Source organism: Lepidochelys olivacea, assembly GCF_965140295.1.
Source record: "Lepidochelys olivacea isolate rLepOli2 genome assembly, chromosome: 24".
Lineage (NCBI taxonomy): Eukaryota > Metazoa > Chordata > Testudines > Cheloniidae > Lepidochelys > Lepidochelys olivacea.
In genome coordinates this window covers 288,850-311,706 of record NC_140434.1, presented here as the reverse complement: position 1 = coordinate 311,706, position 22,857 = coordinate 288,850, and the positions used below count along the sequence as shown (strand labels likewise).

The window sequence follows — 22,857 nt, the reverse complement described above, 5'->3', positions numbered from 1 at the left end:
AAACATTGAAATACACAATGTGCTCATGATCTACAAAGAATTTAAAGACAGAAATGGTCACACTAGAAGCCCTAGCAGCTTCATCTTTATGGCGATGATAAATTTGCCATTCAGTTTTCTACTTGCACTCTTCTTGCACAAGAGATATCCTGAATTTCCAATGTCTTCCTGTACACAGACTTGTGCCAGTGGGTTAAATCAACTTTTTAATTGTCTCTTTAAAATGAACGTGTAAACAAGTCAAATGGAACATCTTTGCTCTGTACAGGAATATGCTAAAAAAAAACAACTTCAAATTTCTCTGTTTAAATTAAGGATCTGAGCAATTTTGGCACCTTGTGGACCCTTGGAAATCATAAAAAATAACAACAATTTCTGCAACGACGGATGGCTGTGCCACCAATCCAATTTATGTTGTAATAGATGATGAATGCTGTCAATCAACTGCATATGGCCATACCACCAGTTTACATAAGTGCACTTGAATCCAATTTACACAGCAAACAACAGCCATACCACTAATCTAATTACATACTGACATAGTCTGTTTTTGGATTTTCAAGGTGCTCACCACCATATTATTTAACAATTATATTGTTAAATATTGTATATAGTCATTGTGATAGGCACTATACAAGCATACAATAAATGATAGTACACTACCCAAAGCACTTATTACGAAGCTTGGCAGAATTCTATTTTTATTTTTTTATAATTTCAATGGATAATATCAATGTTTATTTTTAAGCTTTTTTTAAAATTTTCATCTATTTAAATTTTCACAGTTGTGAGAAATTGTGGGGGAAATCAGATAATTATTATTTAATGACAGTAGACACTGAGATTCAAAGCCTTAAAGCTTTATAATCATTATTGATGAATTGTATATGATGACACTGACAAAGTAAATATCCTTAAATAAAAATCTCAAGTTCTCAAGAAGCATTTTTCTTACTTTGCCTATCCGTACATTTTGATTAATATCAGTAGAAATATTTTTTTGTTGGTTTGTGTGTATACACTCAAATTGACATTTACCAATAAAAATCTAATCCTCCCAAGCCTATTTATAATCTAAAACACAAGAAGTGACAAGTGGATGAGACAAACAAGCCAGGGTAACAGGGAGACAGGGTCACAAATCTGTGCACAGTTCTTAGTCAAGGATGTGCACAGTTCTTAGTCATTCTGTAGCAATGATCACACCTTGCCATCTGCCAAGATGTTATCACTTTGCTGTTTTCTGTATGCATTATGCAGGCAGTGAGCTTTGAAGAAGGGTTGGTAGCTTTATAGATTTTCACTGTACACTTTTGCCACATAGGAGAGCGTATGAATGGTTGATCAGAGAAGAGGGTGACTGAGGCTGCATCATTGCTCATGATTTATTAAACTTTCCAGTGCCCCTTACTTCAATAAGTAGAATTATTCTTCATTGGTGTCTTCCAGGAGAAATGTTACTGAACTATTTTGTAGTCACCCCATTAGAGGGAAAGTATACATAAAGGTGAGACAGAAGTGTCAAGTCTTTGTGTCATCCTTATGTCAGATAAAGGAAAATGCACTTTTTCTCTCTTCTTTCACTAATAATGGCCGATCTTGTTCTGCCCTTTTTTTCCCCTTCATTTTTAATTTTTTTTTTTTAAAAAGGAAATAGCCTTGTACAGAGAACAGGTACGGCCAGTTCCAGACCCAAAGATGACAGCATCTCAGAGGAATGGCCCAACCAAAAGCAAGGGCTACAACAGAAACTGTTTTGCAACACTAACTCCTGCTTTAAGAAAGGGCATGGGACACAACTGAAAGCTTCTATTGGGGTGGGTGAGCCCAGCATCTGTGTGCTGAGGTACTAGTGCGGTTAGGTGTCCTCTTGAACTGCTGCCTTCCCTATCTATTGTAGTGCAGACCTCAGCATTAGTATCTATCCTGACAACCTTGGTGAAGAGCAAATGTTACTTGCCTGTAGAAGATGTGCTCTCAGAAGTAGATCTCTTTCTGGAAGGACTGCAATTTGTGCTCTCCGTCTGCCTCTGGGAGGGCTTGTCCTGTGCTGGCAGGGTGCCTGAAAAGCAGAGAAGAGAAAACAAAAGCCCAAGAGAACTTAAATTAACTTAAAACTAGAAATGCCAATGAAACACATTCCAGATGTCAAATGTTTAAAGCAGGGTAACAATTTTTACCAGAAATAACACTTGTTTGTATGGGGCACGCAAGTGGGGAAGGGCAGAGTTTCTCAGGTCCGATGATTAGTAACAATCAAAAACACTACCCTCCTAGAAAGAGGGGGCTGTTTTACAATTAAACTAACTTTTACTATATGTATTTCCGATTAAAGGCCTACTTTTAAGCTCATGGTTGTACATCTGCAACAGTATACACACTCCCCCAACACCTCACTTTGCAGGAAAATAAACAAGACTAGAAGAATTCTTGCATCTCTGGGTACATACAGTTTGCATTTTTAAAGTGAGTGGAGCTATCTGTATCTGCAAAGTTCAATGCTTTATATGCACAAGCACAAGAGAAGGCTAGGTAGAGGACCACTTAGAAATTTGGCACTTAATCTCCAAAAATAATATGTAATAATAAGGTAAATCATATTACAATTCTAATGAACATAAATGAGCTGCCTGCATAAGACTGTGAAATATTTAACAGATTTTATCCATGTCTTAGCTGAATATTTCATGTCTTGGAGTAATGAGGGCCACAGACCCAGGACACTGGGTATTCTGCTCTATGCAGCCTTGGAGGCAGACCAACCCTGTCAATCAGAGGCAGGGCAGGTGTGGTTCCACCGCCGAGAAACCGCCAGTTGAGACATTTCCATAGCCTAGGAAAAATTAAGCACTCTATATCAGTAAGGAAAATGAGTCATTAAGACTAAACAGAACAAGGAATTCTGCAGAGCAAGGAATTCAATGAATAACAAACTTTGAGTGCCAAATAATAAGTCAGTATTTTTCCCCACTTAACAGCCCATTTAGTGTGGATTGAATCTGTGGACCTCATTATTCTAAGAAAGGTAGTTTTCAGGTAAGACATGGATATATTTTCCTTTTCTTATATGTAATGAGGTCCCCAGATCCATGACACTGGGATTTTATAGCAGTGTTCACTCAGGAGGGAACTATATACAGATATGCACAGAGGTGAAAGGGAATAACCTTTTCCAAATAGTTACAAGGATGCTACAGTAGATGCACCATCTACTCAAGGCAGCATCAGATGATGACTGGATGTCCAACTTGTAGAATTTTAAAGGTGGCATGAATAGATGAACAGGTGGCTGGTTTACAGATTTTCTTGTATGGGGCATATGGTCTTTCTGCCCATGAAGCTGCCTTGGCTCTGAGGCAGTGAGCTCTGATATTGGAAAATGCAATTAGGCTTTTTGACTTGTACGCCTCTGAGATACAATATCTCAGCCACCTGGAAGGGAGGATTTTGAAGCCTTCTTTCCCTCTAAACAGTGGATAAAAAGCATTAAAGAAGTGTTTGTCATTCTGACCTGTGCTCTGTAGTGAATATATACATTGAGACCTCTGGACATCCAAAGTATGCCACAATTTCTCTTTGGAGTGTGACAGAACTTGACAGAAAGAGGGAAGAACAATTTCCTGTGCTCTAGGGAGCCTGGAGTTAGTCTTGATTATGAAGACAGGGTCGGTTCTGAGTATCACTTTAGCCTTATAGAACATGCAGTAATGAAGTTCCAGGAAAAGAGCTCCTAACTCAAACACCCTGCAAACAGACATAATTCTCATGAAACAAAGCCATTTTAATGGTTAGAAAGTAATAAGATACCTTCACGAGTGGTTCAAATGGAGGCCCTATGACAACATTCAGAACCAGGTATGATTCCATAAAATAACTTTATGCACATCAGGAGGATGCAGAGGAGATTATGCTCTCATAAGAAAAATGCTGGATAACTGGGTATGATGAAAATTCAACAGTTATCTACCGCACAGGGGATGCTAGACAAAGTAGCACCTTGATCTTTGTGTTTGAACTGTCAGGTCTAACCTGAGTCTATTCTGAAGATATGCGAGAATCTGTGGTACCAATACAGGTGAGAGGGGGTAAGGAGGGGTCAGACGCTTGACCTGGGACTAATGGTTAAAGCTCAACCATGCCCTTGAATACACTGAGTAGATTTATTTCTGGAAGCTAAAATAGTGGATATTACCTCTCTGAGTTACCTCTGACTTAAGAGGTTCTGTCCAAAAACCAGACAGCTAGTCTCAGACTGTCTGGATTTTGATTGGCCCGTGTAATATCATATCTCTTCTAGATGGAAGGCAGAAGAGTGATCTTTATACCCTGTGAAGGGGATCAAAGACCCAAGGCCTCCTTGGCCAGAATAGGGATAACAGAATTACCAGTTCTGCTTCACTCCTGATCTTCTGTAGAATTCTGAGGACATAAAAAGGGAGGGAAGGCATGTAAGAGTCCCTTTCGGCCATAGTTACAACAAAGCCTTTGTTGCCTTGGGTCTGTGATCCCACCAGTAAGGGCTTGTCTACACTTACATTTTATAGCACTCTAACTTCCTGGATCAGGGGTGTGAAAAATCACCCCCCCTGAGCGCAGCAAGTCTGAACGCTTCAAGGCGCTAGTGTGGACAGGCTCCGAGCGCTGGAAGCCGCGCTCCCAGCGCTCGGAGCTAATCCCCTCGTGGAGGTGGATTACCGGAGTGCTGAGAGAGCTCTCTCCCAGCACTTGCGCACGACCACACTTGCACTTCAAAGCGCTGCCGTGGGAGCACTCCCATGGCAGCGCTTTGAAGTTTCTAGTGTAGCCATGCCCTAAGAGAATAACTCTGAAACCATGCAATTCAGGTGGGAGGCAAACAGATCTATTGTTGAGAGAGTAACATTGTATACCAGGAGATGAAACACCTCTAAGGTGTAGTTTTCATTCTGGATGTTCTAGCTTTTGCTTCTTGAGCCAGTTGGCTGTAGCATTCAGTTTTGCCTTGGATAAGAAAAAAGTGAATTGACTGCAGATTCTCCTTTGCCCAAGTCATCAGGAGGTGAGTTTCTCTTTGAAGGACAGTAGACCTTGTTCCCTTAATCTGTTGTTGTATGACAGGGCTGAGCTGTTGTCTATCCTGATCAGCACTTGAGGTAAGTCCAGAGATGGGAGCAGAGCCTTGAGACCATACTGGATTGCCTTGAGCTCTCCTCAGTTTATGGTATGCTTGTGCTATTGTTTGGACAATCTTTGTCCCTTCATGAACAACCTGGGAATTCTCCTGGCGTGATATACCTTAGTTGAGCAGTGGATAAGAGACAGTTGAGGGAGCGATAAAATGAAGTTCTGTAGCGGCCTCATGTGAGCACTGATGCACTAAGAATATCCATATGGGAGACCACTAATCCCAGAAGAGACAGAAACATATGAATGGATACTCTCCCCTTGAGAAGTTGACCATTTTAATAAGATGTGTCTGCTTCTCATTTGTTTCCTGCAATTTGTAGAGGACAGTTACTGTTCCCACTCAGACTGTGAATATGCTGAGACTGCAAACTGACTCTCACAAAACCATGGCTCTGCAGCCCTTATTGCTATGACAGTACAGTCCATCTGACTGACTGAGGCTCAGAAAAGGAGGTCACCCAGAAAGGGGGAGACTGGAACCTTCCTTTCTGATGGCTGATATTAACACTAGCAGCATTTGTGTAAACACTTGCAGTGCTGTGGTCAAACCAAATGGCAAGGGCTTGTATTGGTAATGTTGTGCTCCAAGAGCAAAGGTGAAGCAGCACCTGTGAGACTGACAAATTGAGTTTCTCGGACATCTTACAGATGTCATGCAGCCCCCTCTGTGGATGGCAGTTAGTTTGGATTTTAGGGTCTCCATCTTGAATTTATTTATTTTTTAATCTGTTGAGATACCTGACGTTGAGAACTGCTCTGTAGTCTTCTGATTTTTTTAAAACGAGAAACAATATGGAATAAGGCCTTTTTTCTCCTGAAGAGGTGGAGACAGGTTCAATTGCTCCCATTTGCAGGAGATGTAGGATGGCTGTCTGTATGCCCTGACTATTCCTCAAGCAAAACCTCCTAGGCTGTGCAAATGTTTTAATTGGTTGACAGAGAACATACTTGCCATACTGTCTGCCCATGTTAGCTCTGCAGGGCACACAGGGTGTGTCTACACTGCAAAATCAGCAGCAGCAAGTCTCAGAGCCCAGGTCAACTGACTTGGGCTTGCATAATGGGGCTAAAACCAGCACCGTAGACATTCCTGCTTGGGCTGGGGCTCTGAAACCGACAAGTGGGGTGGACCTCAGAGCTTTAGCTCCAGACTAAGTTGGAACATCTACACATTGTTATTTGTTGCTCGGTAATGCAAGCCCCAGGAGCCCAAGTCAGTTGACCTGGCCTCTGAGACACGCTATCACAGAGGTTTTTTTTTTTCCTTTTTCTTTTGCAGTGTAGACGTACCCTTAGGGCATGGGTGGGCAAACTTTTTGGCCTGAGGGCCACATCTAGGTATGGAAATTGTATGACGGGTCATGAATGCTCACGAAATTGGGGTTGGGGTGCAGGACGGAGTAAGGGCTCTGCCTGGGGGTGCAGGCTCTGGGGTGGGGCCAGAAATGAGGAATTCAGGGTACGGGAGGGGGCTCTGGGCTGGAGGTGCGGGCTCTGGGATTTGGGGTGTAGGAGGGTACTCCAGGCTGGTACCAATGGGTTCGGAGGGTGGGAGGGAGATCAGGGCTGGGACAGGCGGTTGGGGCATGGGGGGGTGAGTGCTCTGGGGTGTGGCCAGAAATGAGTTCAGGGTGCGGGAGGGGGCTCCAGGCTGGGGCAGGAGTGTGTGTGTGGGGGTGAGAGTTCTGGCTATGGGTGCAGGCTCTGGGGTGGGGCTGGGGATGAGAGGCGTGGGGTGCAGGAGAGTGCTCCAGGCTGGGATCGAGGGGTTTGGAGGGCAGGAGGGGGATCAGGGCTGGGGCAGGGGATTGGGGCGCAGGAGGGGCTCAGGGATGCAAGCTCCGGGCTGCACATACCTCAAGCAGCTCCCGGAAGTAGTGGCATGTCCCCACTCCAGCTCCTACCCGGAGGTGCGGCCAGGGGGCTCTGCGCGCTTCCCCGTCAGCAGGCACCGCCCCTACAGCTCCCATTGGCTGCAGCTCCCGGCCAATGAGAGCTGCGGGGGCGGCACTTGGGGTGGAGGTAGTATGCAGAGCCCCCAGGCTGACCTTAAACATAGGAGCCAGAAGGGGGGCATGCTGCTGCTTCCAGGAGTTGCGCGAAGCGGCTCCCGACCCTGCTCCCCAGCTGGAGAGCGGGAGCGGGGCAAGCCCCACACCCCACTCCCCAGCAGGAGCTCAAGGGCAGATTAAATCGGCTGGCGGGCCGGATGTCACCTGCAGGCTGTAGTTTGCCTACCCCTGCCTTGGGGTGTTAGATAACAGTTCTCTTTTGTTTATATATTTATTCTTGTTGGCCAGATGCCCTTGATAGTGTTTATGCCTGAAGGAGGCGGAGATTATGCCTGCCTGGACCTGGCTGCCTACAAAGGGCCTGTATAGTGAGGAGGCCATTCTTTCAGGTAAAAAATTTTCCCAGTTAGAAATGACGAGTACTTCACCACCAGGGGAAAAGGCACATATATCTTTGGTAGTGACACCAGGATAAATTTTGACTGGTGCATTCTGAGGAACCTTCTGGCTTCATAGAATGAAGTCCGGGGACATGTGGGATAGAAGAAATAGTGGGAAAAGAGCAATAACTAGGACATTAGGACCTGGTGATCCACAGCAACAGCTGAAAATGACAATCCAATATTTAAGACATGGCGACCTGCAGTGGCAGCTGAAGACAACAGCCCAATGCTTTTCCAGTTTTTAGATCTGACAAGAAATCCCTGTTCCACTATTACACATTCACTGGGTGCATGACCAGAGATACATAGCTATAGCCTGTCTAAGGCATCTGCAGAGATAATTGTAGTTCACAATACACTTTCCCTGAAAGTCTATTCTTCGTGTCAGGTTTCAGAGTAGCAGCCGTGTCATAGTTTGTATGCACAAAAAGAAAAGGAGTACTTGTGGCACCTTAGAGACTAACAAATTTATTTGAACATAAGCTTTTGTGAGCTACAGCTCACTTCATCGGATGCATTCAGTGGAAAATACAGTGGGGAGATTTATATACATAGAGAACATGAAACAATCATACGCACTGTAATGAGAGTGATCAGGTAAGGTGAGCTATTACCAGCAGGAGAGTGGGGGGGGGGGGGATCTTTTGTAGTGATAATCAAGGTGGGCCATTTCCAGCAGTTGACAAGAACATCTGAGGAACTGGGGGGGGGGGGGGGAAATAAACATGGGGAAATAGCGCCACTGATTTGAAGGTATACGTTGTCCCCAAATGTTACAGACCTAAAAATTGCAATTCTTCAACAAAAAAACTTCAAAAACAGACTCCAACGAGAGACTACTGAATGGGAATTAATTTGCAAACTGGAAACAATTAACTTAGGCTTGAATAAAGACTGGGAGTGGATGGGTCATTACACAAAGTAAAACTATTTCCCCATGCTTATTCCCCCCCCCTCCCCCTACTGTTCCTCAGATGTTCTTGTCAACTGCTGGAAATGGTCCACCTTGATTATCACTACAAAAGATCCCCCCCACCCCGCTCTTCTGCTGATAATAGCTCACCTTACCTGATCACTCTCATTACAGTGTGTATGATTGTTTCATGTTCTCTATGTATATAAATCTCCCCACTGTATTTTCCACTGAATGCATCTGATGAAGTGAGCAGTAGCTCACGAAAGCTTATCTCAAATAAATTTGTTAGTCTCTAAGGTGCCACAAGTACGACTATTCTTTGTGTGTGGTGTTCCCCCGCAGGATTTTATTAACTGATAATTAGCTATGATCTGGTGTGTTACCCTTACTCCCCTAAGCAGGGAGAATTTCCTTTTTGGGGTTGTGTGTATGAATGCCTAGAGGAAACAGAATATGTCTATGGCTTGGTCTTTTTTGCATTGATTTGCCATGCTGCACTTTATGAAGGAGAGCAGGGGATCTAAATGCTGGTGGATTATCCTGGGCTGCACTCCATGAAGGTGAGCAAGAGAACTAGGTACAGAAGAATATCTGCCCTGTCACAGTCCATGAAGTTGAACAGGAGAACAAGGCGTTGAGGATTTTTGCCCTGCTGCCCTTCATGACGGTGACCAATGGAACCAGACACTGAGGATTATCTGCCCTGCTGCACTCCATGAAAATGAGCAAAGGAGCAAGGTGCTGAGGATTATCAGGCTGTCTGCATCACGCAGACTTATGCAGTTTGAGGGAAACAGACTACACTTTGTGCCTCCAGAGGGCCTCCTAGAGGAATCCCCTAAATCAGATTTTTCAGTAGATGAAGAGAATTAGGGGCTCTTGTGTGTGTGTGTGTGTATGCACTTTATGTTAGGGTGTCTAGAAGGGTCTGAACATCTGTGAGACCTCTTTCTTACGACTGCCCTTGATCATCCTCCTCCTCAGGAGGGAGAGAAATTTCAAACTGATGGTTCCCTGGAAGGTAGCAGGACCTTGTGGTTATTCTTTTGAGTGGCTTTCTTGCCCTGAGAAACAGTTTTGTGCTGGACTGGGTCCAGAAGGCAACTTCCCAGCTCCCAGGCTTTGTTTAAGGGAGATTCCTGGATGTGGCCTGGAGATAGGTTAAGCCCACAGGGGTGGCCACCCCAAAGACACCAGGCTTCAACCCTGAACATTCAAAGGGAGTCCTTGACCCATTTGCTGCACTAGAAGACAGCATTGGGCTGACATTGCTGTCGGGGTATAATCCACCCTGAGCCACTGCAGGGTTGGGCAGTGGGCATGCTATAGAATGGAGGAAGGAGCTGGGTCCAAGGGCCTCTTACCAGGCTCTCCTTGCTCTGTCTCTGGATCCTTGACAGTACAGTAGTTTCCTGCTGCTGTAGCGGCATGGGGGTGGGACTGGGCAGTTGCTTCAAGGTCAACACACAGGGCTGTGAATGTGGGCTCCAGTGGTTGAGAGGAAGCTTCCCTTGCCTTTTGATACTGTGGTTCCACATGGGGAGCAGCTGCCAGTACTGCTTGCTGATCCCAAGACAGCCTGCTGCTGTCATCTGTGCCAGGCCTGGGGGATTTTGCTGTCGCTGAGGTGCTGCCACTGCTTCCTGGGAGCTCTCCTGCTCAGAGGAGGAGGCTGCTGAGAATCCTACCCCTGTCTGAGCACCTGAGACAGATCTGGGTCTTCAAAGAACAGGCACAGATCTCCATGCAGGCATTTAATCAGCAGAGAAAGTTCAGGAAACATCTGGTTCTCCCCTCTCAGCCTTCTCTGCCATGCTGCACTCGGTGTGGGTGAGCAGGGAGCATGGAAGTTTCCAGCAAATGAGGAGACAGGGAATCCTCTCTGCCAATAAAAGCAAACCCCTATCGGCCTGGAGATCTTAAGCTCTTTTCCTTTTTCTTCTTCTTCTTTACAAATGCTCTTCAACAGGAGGCGCTGGTCTGCCTGACTGTACCTGGAAAGGCAGATGAAATCTGGAGGGTTTCTCAGAGATGGAGCCTCCAAGGCTGCACAGAATAGAGTACGCAAAGCCATAGATCTGTGGACCTTATTACAAATAAGAATTACTCCAGGTAATTAAATATAGAGTGAAATCCTTGTCCTACTGAAGTCAATGAGAGTTTTGCCATTGACTCAAATGTGGCCAAGATTTCACCCACACACTGTTTACATTACTAGATTTGTAATAATATAGAAGATGGAGATTAATCTTATGTTGCCATGATAAAGCCAATATGCCAGTTATGAATGGTGGCTGTGCGATCTTCAAGTAGTACTGAGAGATTGTGGATATGTCTACACTGCAACTGGGAGGTGTGACTGAATCACATGTAGACATACCTGAGCTAGCTAGAGTATGTATCCAAATTTATGGGTAGACGGGGCTAGCCTTTGTAACTGCCTGTTCTGCCATGATTTCACTGCTATTGTTATTCAAGCTAGCTTCGATCAGTATCTACATGTGCTGCAATGACATCTCTTGATTTCAGTGTAGATATATACCCTAAGAGGCAAGCTAGCTCTGTAGGACAGGGACAGTCTTCTTGTCGTGTATCTGTACAGAAGTACATGAGTGGGGCTCCTAAGCACTATTACATTAAAAATAAATAATAAAAATAATAATATAATGTAAATCTATAGTTGGTGGTGAAAGGCTAAATTTTTTTTTTCTCAAAGTACTCAAGCATGCTGTTTACCATGAATCTTCTTAAACACTTTCTCAGTCATTGTATTCAATGAGCAATAATTACTAAATTATAACTGTAAAAAAGTAAAGTTGCATTAAGAAACTACTGTCAAAGACTTAATAAAAAAGTGCCCATATACTTGTAAGAAGAGTGTTGCAACTTTTATGTAAAACTGGCTTACAAATGTCTCATCTAAAGAAACTTCCTTAAGCAAATGGCAGAAATATATTTGGAAGCATGGGTTTCAACCATAAACTGAGAACAGGTTCTTACATCCAAAAAGATTTACAAACACAGGAATAAATCCATCTACATGTAACATGCAGATACGGTCAGCCACTGCTTAGAAGAATCAAGACCAAATAAAAATAAAAATAAATCCAACTTTTCTGTTGGCTCCTTAGTGCTCTCCAGACAGAACCTAAGAATCTGAATCACATAAATGGTAGCCAAATTCTTTCACTTGCAGACTTCAGGTAAGGACAAAAGAGAAATTTCTCAATTAAAAGAGGGCAAACTGACACAGGTTCCAAGAAGAGATAACTGGATATAACCTCAAAAAGAAAAGGAGTACTTGTGGCACCTTAGAGACTAACAAATTTATTTGAGCATAAGCTTTTGTGAGCTACACGAGTACTCCTTTTCTTTTTGCGGATAAAGACTAACACGGCTGCTACTCTGAAACCTGGATATAACCTGACAGCTAACCCAATATACATTGTATAAGAAATATGAGAGGAAATGGTTCTAAATAGTTTTTTTTAAAAATTCTCGCTGTGGACTTTTTCTGCCTGTGTTCTGCGACAATAACCAGTAAGTGAGAGTGGGTCCTCCTCTAGATGACCAAATTCGCAATAAGCAGCCGGGCAATCAGGATCATGAAGAGTTTTGGAAGCCTCTGCTTGTCTCCTCCCACTATGCTGCTACAGCAGGTTAGAAATTTTCATAGATAGGAAATCTTCCAAGACTTGGAAATGCACAACCCAATCCATTTGAATATAATACCGTTGGAGACTTGCAAGCCTGTTCTTAGGATTCTGCTACCATAAAAAGAGGAGTTCAGGTTTTCTCTCTGTCTTAATCTTGTACTCACACAAACTGAAGGCTTCATATATGCCAAGGGAAAACCTGCACATTTCTATAATGCTCTTGGGGTTAGGACAGAAAATAGGGAGGAAATTTCTTGGCCAGTGTGCAAGGGACAGATCACCTTAGGGAGGAAGGACAGCACAGTTCTGAGACTAGGAATAGATAAGAGCAGATAAAGCCTGTGAGCCATATTTTCAAAAGTGTTCAGAATTCAGCAGATTCCATTGGAAAAAAAGGTACCTAACTGGGAACTAAGTTCTTTTGAAAACCTGACTGCTGATTTAGGTGCCCTAAATGAGAACTATTAGGTACTGAGCTCTTTGAAAATCTGTCCCTGTGATCCTCCGCTTGCACTCTGGTCAGACTTGACAGCTACTAGAAGAGGTCAGGAGCTTTAATGAACTTGGATTAGGTGCTATAAGAATTTGCTAGCCATAGGCTTGAAGCAGGAGAGAGAAACTGATTTAGAATGAGGTTATGACACTATGGGGAAGGTATGATAACCATAGGCAGGGGTTGAATTTGACACCACAGAGAGATCTACTTTGGGACAGTGACCCAATGTGGACTACTTTTCCTTGGGAAATTTGTGCAGCCCAAATACATTGTGAGTGACCAGATCTATATGTTCCTACATTAGAGAAACTATAGAGTCTACTTACTCCAGAATGGACAGGGAGAGAGTAATCCTCCACCTGTTCTTCCAGGTTAATAGTACTCTTTGAGCGTCAGACAAAGGGAATGACTGCTGAAGACAACTGCAACTATAGATACAGAATGATGGGGTCTAAATTAGCTATTACCACTCAAGAAAGAAATCTTGGAGTCATCATGGATAGTTCTCTGAAAACATCTGCTCAATGTGCAGTGACAGCCAAAAAAATGAACGGAATGTTAGGAACCATTAGGAAAGGGATAGATAAGAAGACAGAAAATACCATAATTGCCACTATCAATATCCACGTTATGACCACACCTCGAACACTACCTGCAGTTCTGGTGACCTCATCTCAAAAAAGATATTTTAGAATTGGAAAAGGTGAAGATCGGACAATAAAAATTATCAGAGGTATAGAACAGCTTCCATATGGAACACGTGCGTGTTTTATACACCAGACTATGGCTTACAAACCTCAAACTTAACTAGGCATGATAGAAAAAGCAGATTCTCCTTTCGATGAATAGATAGTGAAAGTACTTTTGGATGCAGTTTTCTTCCAGGAACAGATTAATCATAAAAGTGTCTTAATCAGATTAGAGTATATTTAACAAACTACAAAGACTGTGAACAAATGGTTTATTTTTAACAAAGGGAGTTTTCTAAATAACATTATGCCTTAAAATAATATCCAGAAAAGAGATAAATTCAGAACTTTTTAAAAAGAGGCATAAGAGCAATACAATAGCTGTGACCAGATTGTTCAATTTAGGAAAATAACAAATCAAATGCACAGCTGGATGTCACTTGTGGACAACTCAATTTCTTAAGGAATTAGGGAGGACACTAGGAGAAACTGTGTTGATGAAAAAGTGCTAGGCCTGGTCTCAGGCCCACTGTGAAACCCAGTTAGACTTGTACTCATGCATCCTCTGGCCTGACCTACCTTATTGGCACCTCACTCGTCTGACAAATCCAGACGCCAAAACAAACAGCAGGGGGTCAACTGTCAAAAGCAGAAGCTGGCAGCACGAAGATGATGACAAGGAGACCAGAATTTGCTCTTTGTAAAGAGGCAGGCCAGCACGTGTGTGCAAGCAGGGAGAGAGTATGAACCTTTCTGCCCCTTGAGAGGGGCATGTTTGTCTTCCAACTGTCATCAGGGTGGGAGGTAGACTGGGACAGATTAGAAGAAAACCTTATTTTAGAGAGGTGAAAACAAAATGGGGAAATAAAGAGGGGATGGCGCTTGTGGTAAAGGAGATTGGGGGCCCTCATTATAAATATACTCTTCCTCAATATCTCAGGCCAGAGTTCTAAGGATGAGTATATTCTTCTGGATCCTAAAGTTTCAGTGAGGTATCAAGTAGACAACAGACGGGCTGTTCTCTCTTCTATGATGCAAAGTAACCCTACAGAGGCTCTCTACAAGGAACACTAGAAGACTATGTACATCTTGCTGGAAGTTAGCCCAAAGCACAATCATCTGGCTTACTTACATAACTTTATTGCAATGCATTCCCAGCTGTTAGGAACTGATGCGCAAGTGGTATCGCTAACAGTATGTCTACACTGCAGTTAGACACCCCCATGCCAGCTGACTCAGACTCACAGGGCTCAGGCTATGGGGAAGTTTAACTGTGGAGCAGGCTTGGGCTGCAGCCTGAGCTCTGGGACCCTCCCACTTTGCAGGGTCCTAGAGCCTGATCTTAGCTTGAACCTGAACATCTACACCACAATTAAATAGCTCCTTAGCCCAGGTCAGCTGTGGGTTTCTAACTGCAGTGTACACATACCCTGAAATGAGAACATGGGGGCTTTGAATAATTAGGGCATGTCTACACTGCAATGTAAGCCCATAGTTTGAACTCAGGCTCAAGCCCAGCCCCCCTTCTCTCTATATGCAAATCATGCTAACCCAGGACTTGGACCCAGAGTACCAGGATCCCACAGGAGCTGAAGGTCCAAGACTGAGTCAAGCCAGGATCCAGAGTTCAATTCCTATTGCTTAGTAGTGTAGACTTGTGCTCTGGGAGTCCAGCAAAAGTATCCCAAAATCCCACTTTCTTTGTCCTGTGGACATTCACGTTTGGTGGACAGTCAAGTTTTCCCGCACTGCACCATAAAAAAAGAAACAGAATGGCCCCATTTTGGAAAGATGCTAGGAAGTTTGGGATATGAGTGGTTGGACTCGGGCCCACATAAATCAGTGTAGACACTGAGTCCCCAGTTGGGACGTAGGGTTCAACAACTCCTAATCTGAGGTTACAAATTAGTATAGACACTCAAATCCTAGATTAACAAACCCAAGATCTGCTAACTTGAGTTTTACTAACCCGAAGGTTTATACTGCAGTGTAGACATATCCTTAGGGTATGGCATACCCCACAAAGGGTCCGAGAGCCCAGGCTCCAGCCAGAGTGTTTACATCGCAATTTTACAGCCCAGTAGCCCAAGTCCCACAAGCCCGACTCAGATAACATGGGCCAGCTGTGGGTGTTTGACTGCAGTGGAGACACAGCCTTACTGTCCAAGCCATACTCTAGTCTTGTCATTTAAAGGTGAACTGCAAAGGACTGGTGATTTTTGAGTTAGTATGGGTTTATGTGCTGAATGTTTCTGCTAACCACAGAAAGAAAGCAGTGTATAACAAAAAGCTTTAACTTACCTTTTGAAAACTTCTTTTTATCCTCTGTGAAATCCTGACACTTCCTGGTTTACTAGTTGTCCCAGAATGCATGTATCTGTGATGCCACTGATACTAGATATCCTATAAGACTTATGGTATCAGTAACATCCCAGAATGATGAAAACACCTGTTAATAGCTTCAAAGGATGGACACAAACCTTGTATGATTGATGAAAAGACTATTCCAGTAGGAATTACACCATATGGAGTGGATAGTCTAAAATACAATATTGTGGTTGGCCCCAATGACCATTTACTACAATTTTAGAAGGCATTCCCTGCTATTATTCTCACTTCCTACCAGTCATTTTAACTGCTCTGATTCAATCTTCTCTCCACTGTGGCACATAATTTACATCTGCTTTAATAAAATGAACTCCCTTTACTGTACCAGAGGTTTTCCCTTCCTTCCACCTTATTGTCTCTAAAGTGTACTGTATACAAATCTGAGCTTTTTATGAATACTTGGTGTTTCAGAATCATACTCCTGTGATGGTAAAAAAGGCAAAAGCAACATGAAACTGACACTGATCTTTTCATAAAACTCTGATTATGGAGCTTGTTCCTAGATGCAGTTCTTAAGGCCTTTGCTGTGTCACACTGCTGATATGCAGCACTAGAAGCTTCTTGTGAATGAGCTGAATGCTGAGCTAAAAGCTGGTTCAACAATAAAAACAGCTGGTTCCAATTGTGGGAAATACACTTACTGAAAGCAATACATTTAATCTGACTCACCAATTATATGCACTACAAGACAGAGGGTGATTCAGAGCCTGCACCAGCAGGTTTTAACCTAAAATGTCTCTACTTTTCCTCTAATTAGACTGTTTCTCATAAAACCCAAGTCAGATCATTCACCATAATGGAATTCCTCAGGAAATTCCCAGAACTGCACTAACTACCACAACTAGTTTTCTACTCCTCATATTTAAACTTAACCCCTTGATGACTTAGCATTTTGGAGCTTTCTTCATAAATAGCAGGAAGAGCTACATAAGGTTAGTTCCTGTGTAACTAAAATATTTTTAATAAACTGAAATATAGAGCTAGGAAAGTCACAATTATTATTATTACACATGAATACACTACCAATCATCATGGTATCTGGCATTTTACATGGGTTAAATTGGATCACTGAGTCATAACACAAACACGTGCTTCAAACAATTAATATAATTTACTCAGATATACTTTTTAAACAAACACAGAGACTAACAGCTAATCCTAATATAATTCCTGCAAGACAGCAACCCAGTGAGCTAAAATATAAATATAAATATAAGATAAAAATATCCCCTATCATTGGCATGAAACACACACAATCATATTTCTATTGCCCTTTCTTTAAAAATTATTTTCCACGACTTAAGAACCAATGATGAGACACATCTATGCAACGAGCTTTGACTTTTGCTAGCCTAAGACTCCATTTGCTACCTTTTTCATTTTTTTTTTAAAAATTACCACAATTTTGTTCCTTGCTGGAGGCAGAAAAGGAAGCACTTCTATACTGCATAGCACAGTATTCAAAAGACAAGAATCAACAATATTAAAGTTGCCTGTGCAACCTTAACTCTGCCCTCCATATATATGTATTACAATGTAGTCTTTTATTATAGGGATCACATATTACTTTTTCAACATATTATATGTGCAAGTAAGCAAGACTCCTTAAATGCACTCTCTCTTTCACTAATTGTGCAGAAGCGTGCACCACTGCATAGAAACTTTCTTTATCCTCAAAAAGAAAAGGAGTACTTGTGGCACCTCCACTCCATACAGCTAAATGCAGTGCCTTGCCTAATGACAGGTTTCAGAGTAACAGCCGTGTTAGTTTCAGAGTAACAGCCGTGTTAGTCTGTATTCGCAAAAAGAAAAGGAGTACTTGTAAGTACTCCTTTTCTTTTTGCGAATACAGACTAACACGGCTGTTACTCTGAAACCTGTCATTATGCAAGGCACTGCATTTAGCCGTATGGAGTGGAGGTGCCACAAGTACTCCTTTTCTTTTTGCGAATACAGACTAACACGGCTGTTACTCTGAAACCTTTCTTTATCCTAACATTTCAAGCTTCTGAGCAGCTTCAAACAGCCACCATTTTAAAAATTTCAACCTCCCAAACAAATGACTAGTTTTTTTCCTTCCAAATGTGGAATCCCGCCTCCACCCTCCCAAGTCCCATAATGGACAATATTCAGTCCTGAAGTTGTGACGGGTATAAGAGCTAATATTTTTGTCCCAGCAGAGCTAGAAATGAGAGCTTTATATCACTGGAAAGATGAAAATCTTCCCTTTCCAAAAAGAACAGGAGTACTTGTGGCACCTTAGAGACTAACAAATATATTTGAGCATAAGCTTTCGTGAGCATCCGATGAAGTGAGCTTATGTGCAAATAAATTTGTTAGTCTCTAAGGTGCCACAAGTACTCCTGTTCTTTTTGCGAATACAGACTAACACAGCTGCTACTCTGAAACCTTCCCTTTCCAGTGGCACACACAGCACTTTTATAGCTGTAGAAGGGCAAGATATACGAGATTTTGAAGTTATGCTATTTTTATGTATAGAAAAGCTATGAAGTCATTAAAATAAGTTTATATAGTTTTTCACTTCCAGGGAGACTATATCATTTTACTCATAACTAAGGCAACTGTCTTTTACAGGAGGAGGTATAAAAGAAATAGTTCCATTGACAATTTAAAAAACCTTAATGTCACTATCCCAACATGTGTTCTATATATACTTGTGTAGTAAATATTTAACTAAGTTATGATTAATCACTACTCTATTCCTTTACATGCTGTACCTGTTGATGCCTTTCTTCATATGAAAGCCAACTTTCTATTCCTGAAATACATGAGAAATCTAATTTGCCTCTTCCTGCCCATTGGCAATATTTCAGGCTGACTATATGCTACTTGGGCCTAACTGCATTCTCCATGACTCCTTCAAGAGGGAATCTCTTCCAGTACACCAGTTCATAATGGCGCTGCAAGGGCCCAATTACTTACACTATTCATAATGGCCTTTGCTGGTACATCTAAAGCTGTGATGTTCATTTCATTTTCAGGCAGCTGATTAGCGATGGTTGTAGCTTTAAGTGGATCCTGGATTCTGGAGAGACCAATCAAATGGATCCTTTGTTTAATCAGTTTTCCATTTTTACCTTAGAGACAGAAGTTTAGAACACACTGGAGCTCTTGCAGCTTGTGATGTTTACAAGCAGCTTCAAAAGAATGTCTGTCTGTTTGAGTAGTTTCTTGTTGGAAAACTTGAAAGGTTGCTCTAGCTAATATAACAGTCTCTGTTTTCTATCCAGTACTGGAAAACAAGGTGCTTTCTATCCCAGCACCTGAAGATGAGACATATCTTGTTTTTGTGCTTCTACATTTTCTCCAGATTAGAGATAATAAGGAGTTTAGCTTGAGGCAATCTTCTTTACAAGTTAAATTTACAGACATGTGGTCAACAAACACATCGTGACCACTGCTCTACCATCTAAAGTGGTACATCCAATCTGTTTATGTGGGTGCATCTACATCACCCATCACCGCACCTACATCAACTCACCAACCTATTAAAATTATTTGAGGGGGTCAGCAAACAAGGGGACAAGAGTGATCTATTCGACACAGTGTACTTGGACTTTCATAAAGTCTTTGACAAGGTCCTACACCAAAGGCTCTTAAGCAAAGTAGGCAGTCATGGGGTGAGAGGAAAGGTCCTCTCATGGACCAGTAACTGGTTAAAAGATAGAAAACAAATGTTAAGAATAAATGGTCAGTTTTCCATAGCGGAGAAAGGTAAATATCGAGGTCCCCCAAGGCTCTGTACTGGGACCTGTGCTCTTTAACATATTCATAAATAATCTGGAAAAAGGGGTAAAAAGTGAGGTGGCAAAGTTGGCAGACAATACTAAATTACTCAAAATAATTAAATCTAAAGCTTACTCTCAAAACTGGATGACTGGACAACAAAATGGCAGAAGAAATTCAATGTTAATAAATGCCAAGTAATGGACATTTGAAAAAATAATCCCAACTATACATCCAAAATGATGGGGTTTAAATTAGCAGTTACCACTTAAGAGAGATTTTGGAGTCATTGTGGATAGTTCTCTGAAAACATCTTCTCAATGTGCAGTGGCAGTCAAAAATGCTAACAATGTTAGGAACCATTAGAAAAGAGACAGATAATAAGACAGAAAATATCACCTGTAGGCAAAAACTTTTCACAAAGTGATCACTCCATATCTGATCTTTTAATATTCACCCTCAGAGTAAGCCTGCACACCACCACCTTCAAAACCTAACTCTGGGAACTTAAGTTCATAATGCTGCTGGACACTAAAAACCATGGACTTAATGGGGACCCTGGTTTCATGGCTCATTACAATTATCTGTAACACACACCTGCCTGGTATCCCTTAATGGCTCACTTCAAGTCTCTTTTGCATAACAATCTAACCCTTAAAAAGAAAAGGAGTACTTGTGGCACCTTAGAGACTAACCAATTTATTTGAGCATGAGCTTTCATCTGCTGTAGCTCACGAAAGCTCATGCTCAAATAAATTGGTTAGTCTCTAAGGTGCCACAAGTACTCCTTTTCTTTTTGCGAATACAGACTAACATGGCTGCTACTCTGAAACCTTACCTACCTTGTGTCTCTCATATCCTGGAACCAACACGGCTACAACACCATTGTAAACAGGTTTGAAAATTGTAGTGTACACGTATATTCTGAACTGTAATTCAGTAAAAATGCCATCACGGGATTCTCTGTTTATTGTCTCATGTTAGCTTTCACTTCAACTTTGCTCAAGTTATAAGTAAAAATATAGTTAGATAACTTATCAGTTATGCAAACCAACCTGGAATATTAATATTAAGATGTATTCTTCCTGATTCATGCATCACCATCATTATTACTGTTATCATTTTGCAATAGTATCTAGAGCAGGGGCGGGCAAACTTTTTGGCCTGAGGGCTACATCGGGTTTCCAAAATTGTATGGAGGGCTGGTTAGGGGAGGCTGTGTCTCCCCAAACAGCCAGGCGTGGCCCAGTCCCCACCTCCTATCTGACCCCCCCAACTTCTCGCCCCCTGACGGTTCTCCTGGGACTCCTGCCCCATCCAACCCCCCCGTTCCCTGTCCCCTGACGGCCCCCCACTGGGACTCCTGCCCCATCCACCACCCCCTGCTCCCTGTCCCTTGACCACCCCCGGACTCCCCACCCCTGACTGCCCCCCACCACCCCATCCAACCCCCCATCTCATTCCTGACTGCCCCCCCCCCGGGACCCCTGCCCCATCTAGGCCCCTGTTCTCCACCCTCTGACCGCTCCGACCCTTATCCATACCCCCGCCCCCTGACCACCACCCTGAACTCCCCTGCTCCCTATCCAACCCCTCCACCCCCTGCCCCCTTACCTGGAGATACTTACCTGCCTGGAGCACCGATGGCTAGCGGCACTACAGCCGCACAGCCCTGAGCACGGGTCAGGCCACAGCTCTGCAACTGTGCTGCCCGGCCACGCAGAGCATTGTGCCAGTGGCACCCTGAGGCTGCGGGGAAGGGGGAACAGCGGGGGAGGGACTGGGGACTAGCCTTCCAGGCCAGGAGCTCAGGGGCCAGGCAGGAGGGTCCTGTGGGCTGGATGTGGCCCACGGGCTGTAGTGTGCCCACCTCTGGTCTAGAGGCCCCAGTCAGGCATCTAGGCTGCATTGTAGTAAGCACGGTAAACATGTAACCAAATGAAAGTCCCTGTCCCAAAGAGTTTACAATTTAAGGCTATGTCTACACTATGCATCTTTTGGCGACACAGCTGTGCCACTACAGCCATGCTGCTAAAAGATGCGCAGTGCAGTCGCTCTTTGTTGGCAGGAGAGAGCTCTCCTTCCAACAAAAAAATTCCACCCCCAACGAGAGGCGATAGCTTTGTCAGCAGGAGAGCTCTCCTGCTGACAAAGTGCTGTTCACACCGGTGCTTTTCGTCAGTAAAACTTTTGTCGTTCGGGGGGTGTTTTTAATCATATCCCTGAATGACAGAAGTTTTACCAACAAAAGTCCAGTGTAGACAACGCCTAAATATAATATGAGACACAACAGGTGGATACAAAAAACAGATGGAAGCACAAAGTAACCGAGACTTTATTATGATAAGCAGCAGTCAAAGCACACCAACTGCCTAGTCACGAGTAATAAAGATTCTGCAATGGAATTTAGTTAACGATTCTGTCGATGCACAGAGTATTAAAGAATCCAGCTGACTCTCCCATAACTGCATTGACTCTATAGTACCATGGAGAGTAAAACAGAAAAAAATATTTTATTTGGTTAAGCAAGTAGATATGATTTATGAACACAAAAGGATACAGGATCTGTTGTACAAAAAGGTACTAATTTTATATAGTTACTTTTCTGACTATTACCATACTTTAAAAACGGAACTGAGTTATTAAGAGTAAAGAAAAATCTGAACATTTTCTTACAGCATGGGGGCAAAAAAGCATATTACTGGCTAGCTCAAAACCAGCCAAATAAAATTTTACCAAATTAAACAAACACAAAAAAACCAACACACTTTACTTTTAGACTAGAATGAAGCACGAGAAATTTCAATCCAAAGAACTATTTCCCCAGAAAGTTAAAGTGATCAAAAATAGGAGCTTATAATGGAAGTGCATCCTTAATCATAATGATAGTATTGTTAAGCAAAACAGTAATAAAGGATTGTGTGAAATTCCACTTAGGTAATCTTGATAGTGTCTCCATGCATAAGACAGTACAATACACAGTTTCCAGTACTGTATAGGACAGTATTCCAAACCAGTGGAGATGCTCAAAGTGACAAACAGCATTTCAGAACCCCATTATACTGGCACACCTCTACCCAGATATAACATGACCCAATATAACACTAATTCGGATATAACATGGTAAAGCAGTGCTCCGGGGGGGCGTGGGGCTGCGCGCTCCGGTGGATCAAAGCAAGTTCGATATAATGTGGTTTCACCTATAACCCGGTAAGATTTTTTGGCTCCCAAGGACAGCGTTATATCGGGGTAGAGGTGTAGATTCCTAATATAGGAAAATTTTTATAAGCCAATGTAACTTTTGCCACCAAACCTTTTAAAAAATATTTTATTAGATATGGAAT

At 42.7% G+C, this 22,857-nt stretch overlaps 1 protein-coding gene across 1 annotated transcript in view; it reads right to left on the bottom strand.

Moving 5' to 3' along the window:
• Positions 1 to 22,857, bottom strand: part of ASH1L (ASH1 like histone lysine methyltransferase) — a 155,867-nt gene that overhangs the window by 67,355 nt on the left and 65,655 nt on the right. The window contains exon 4 of the mRNA XM_084613398.1: positions 1,961 to 2,062. Coding sequence (XP_084469524.1) covers positions 1,961 to 2,062 — 102 coding nt within the window. The remainder of the gene's footprint in view (positions 1 to 1,960; positions 2,063 to 22,857) is intronic.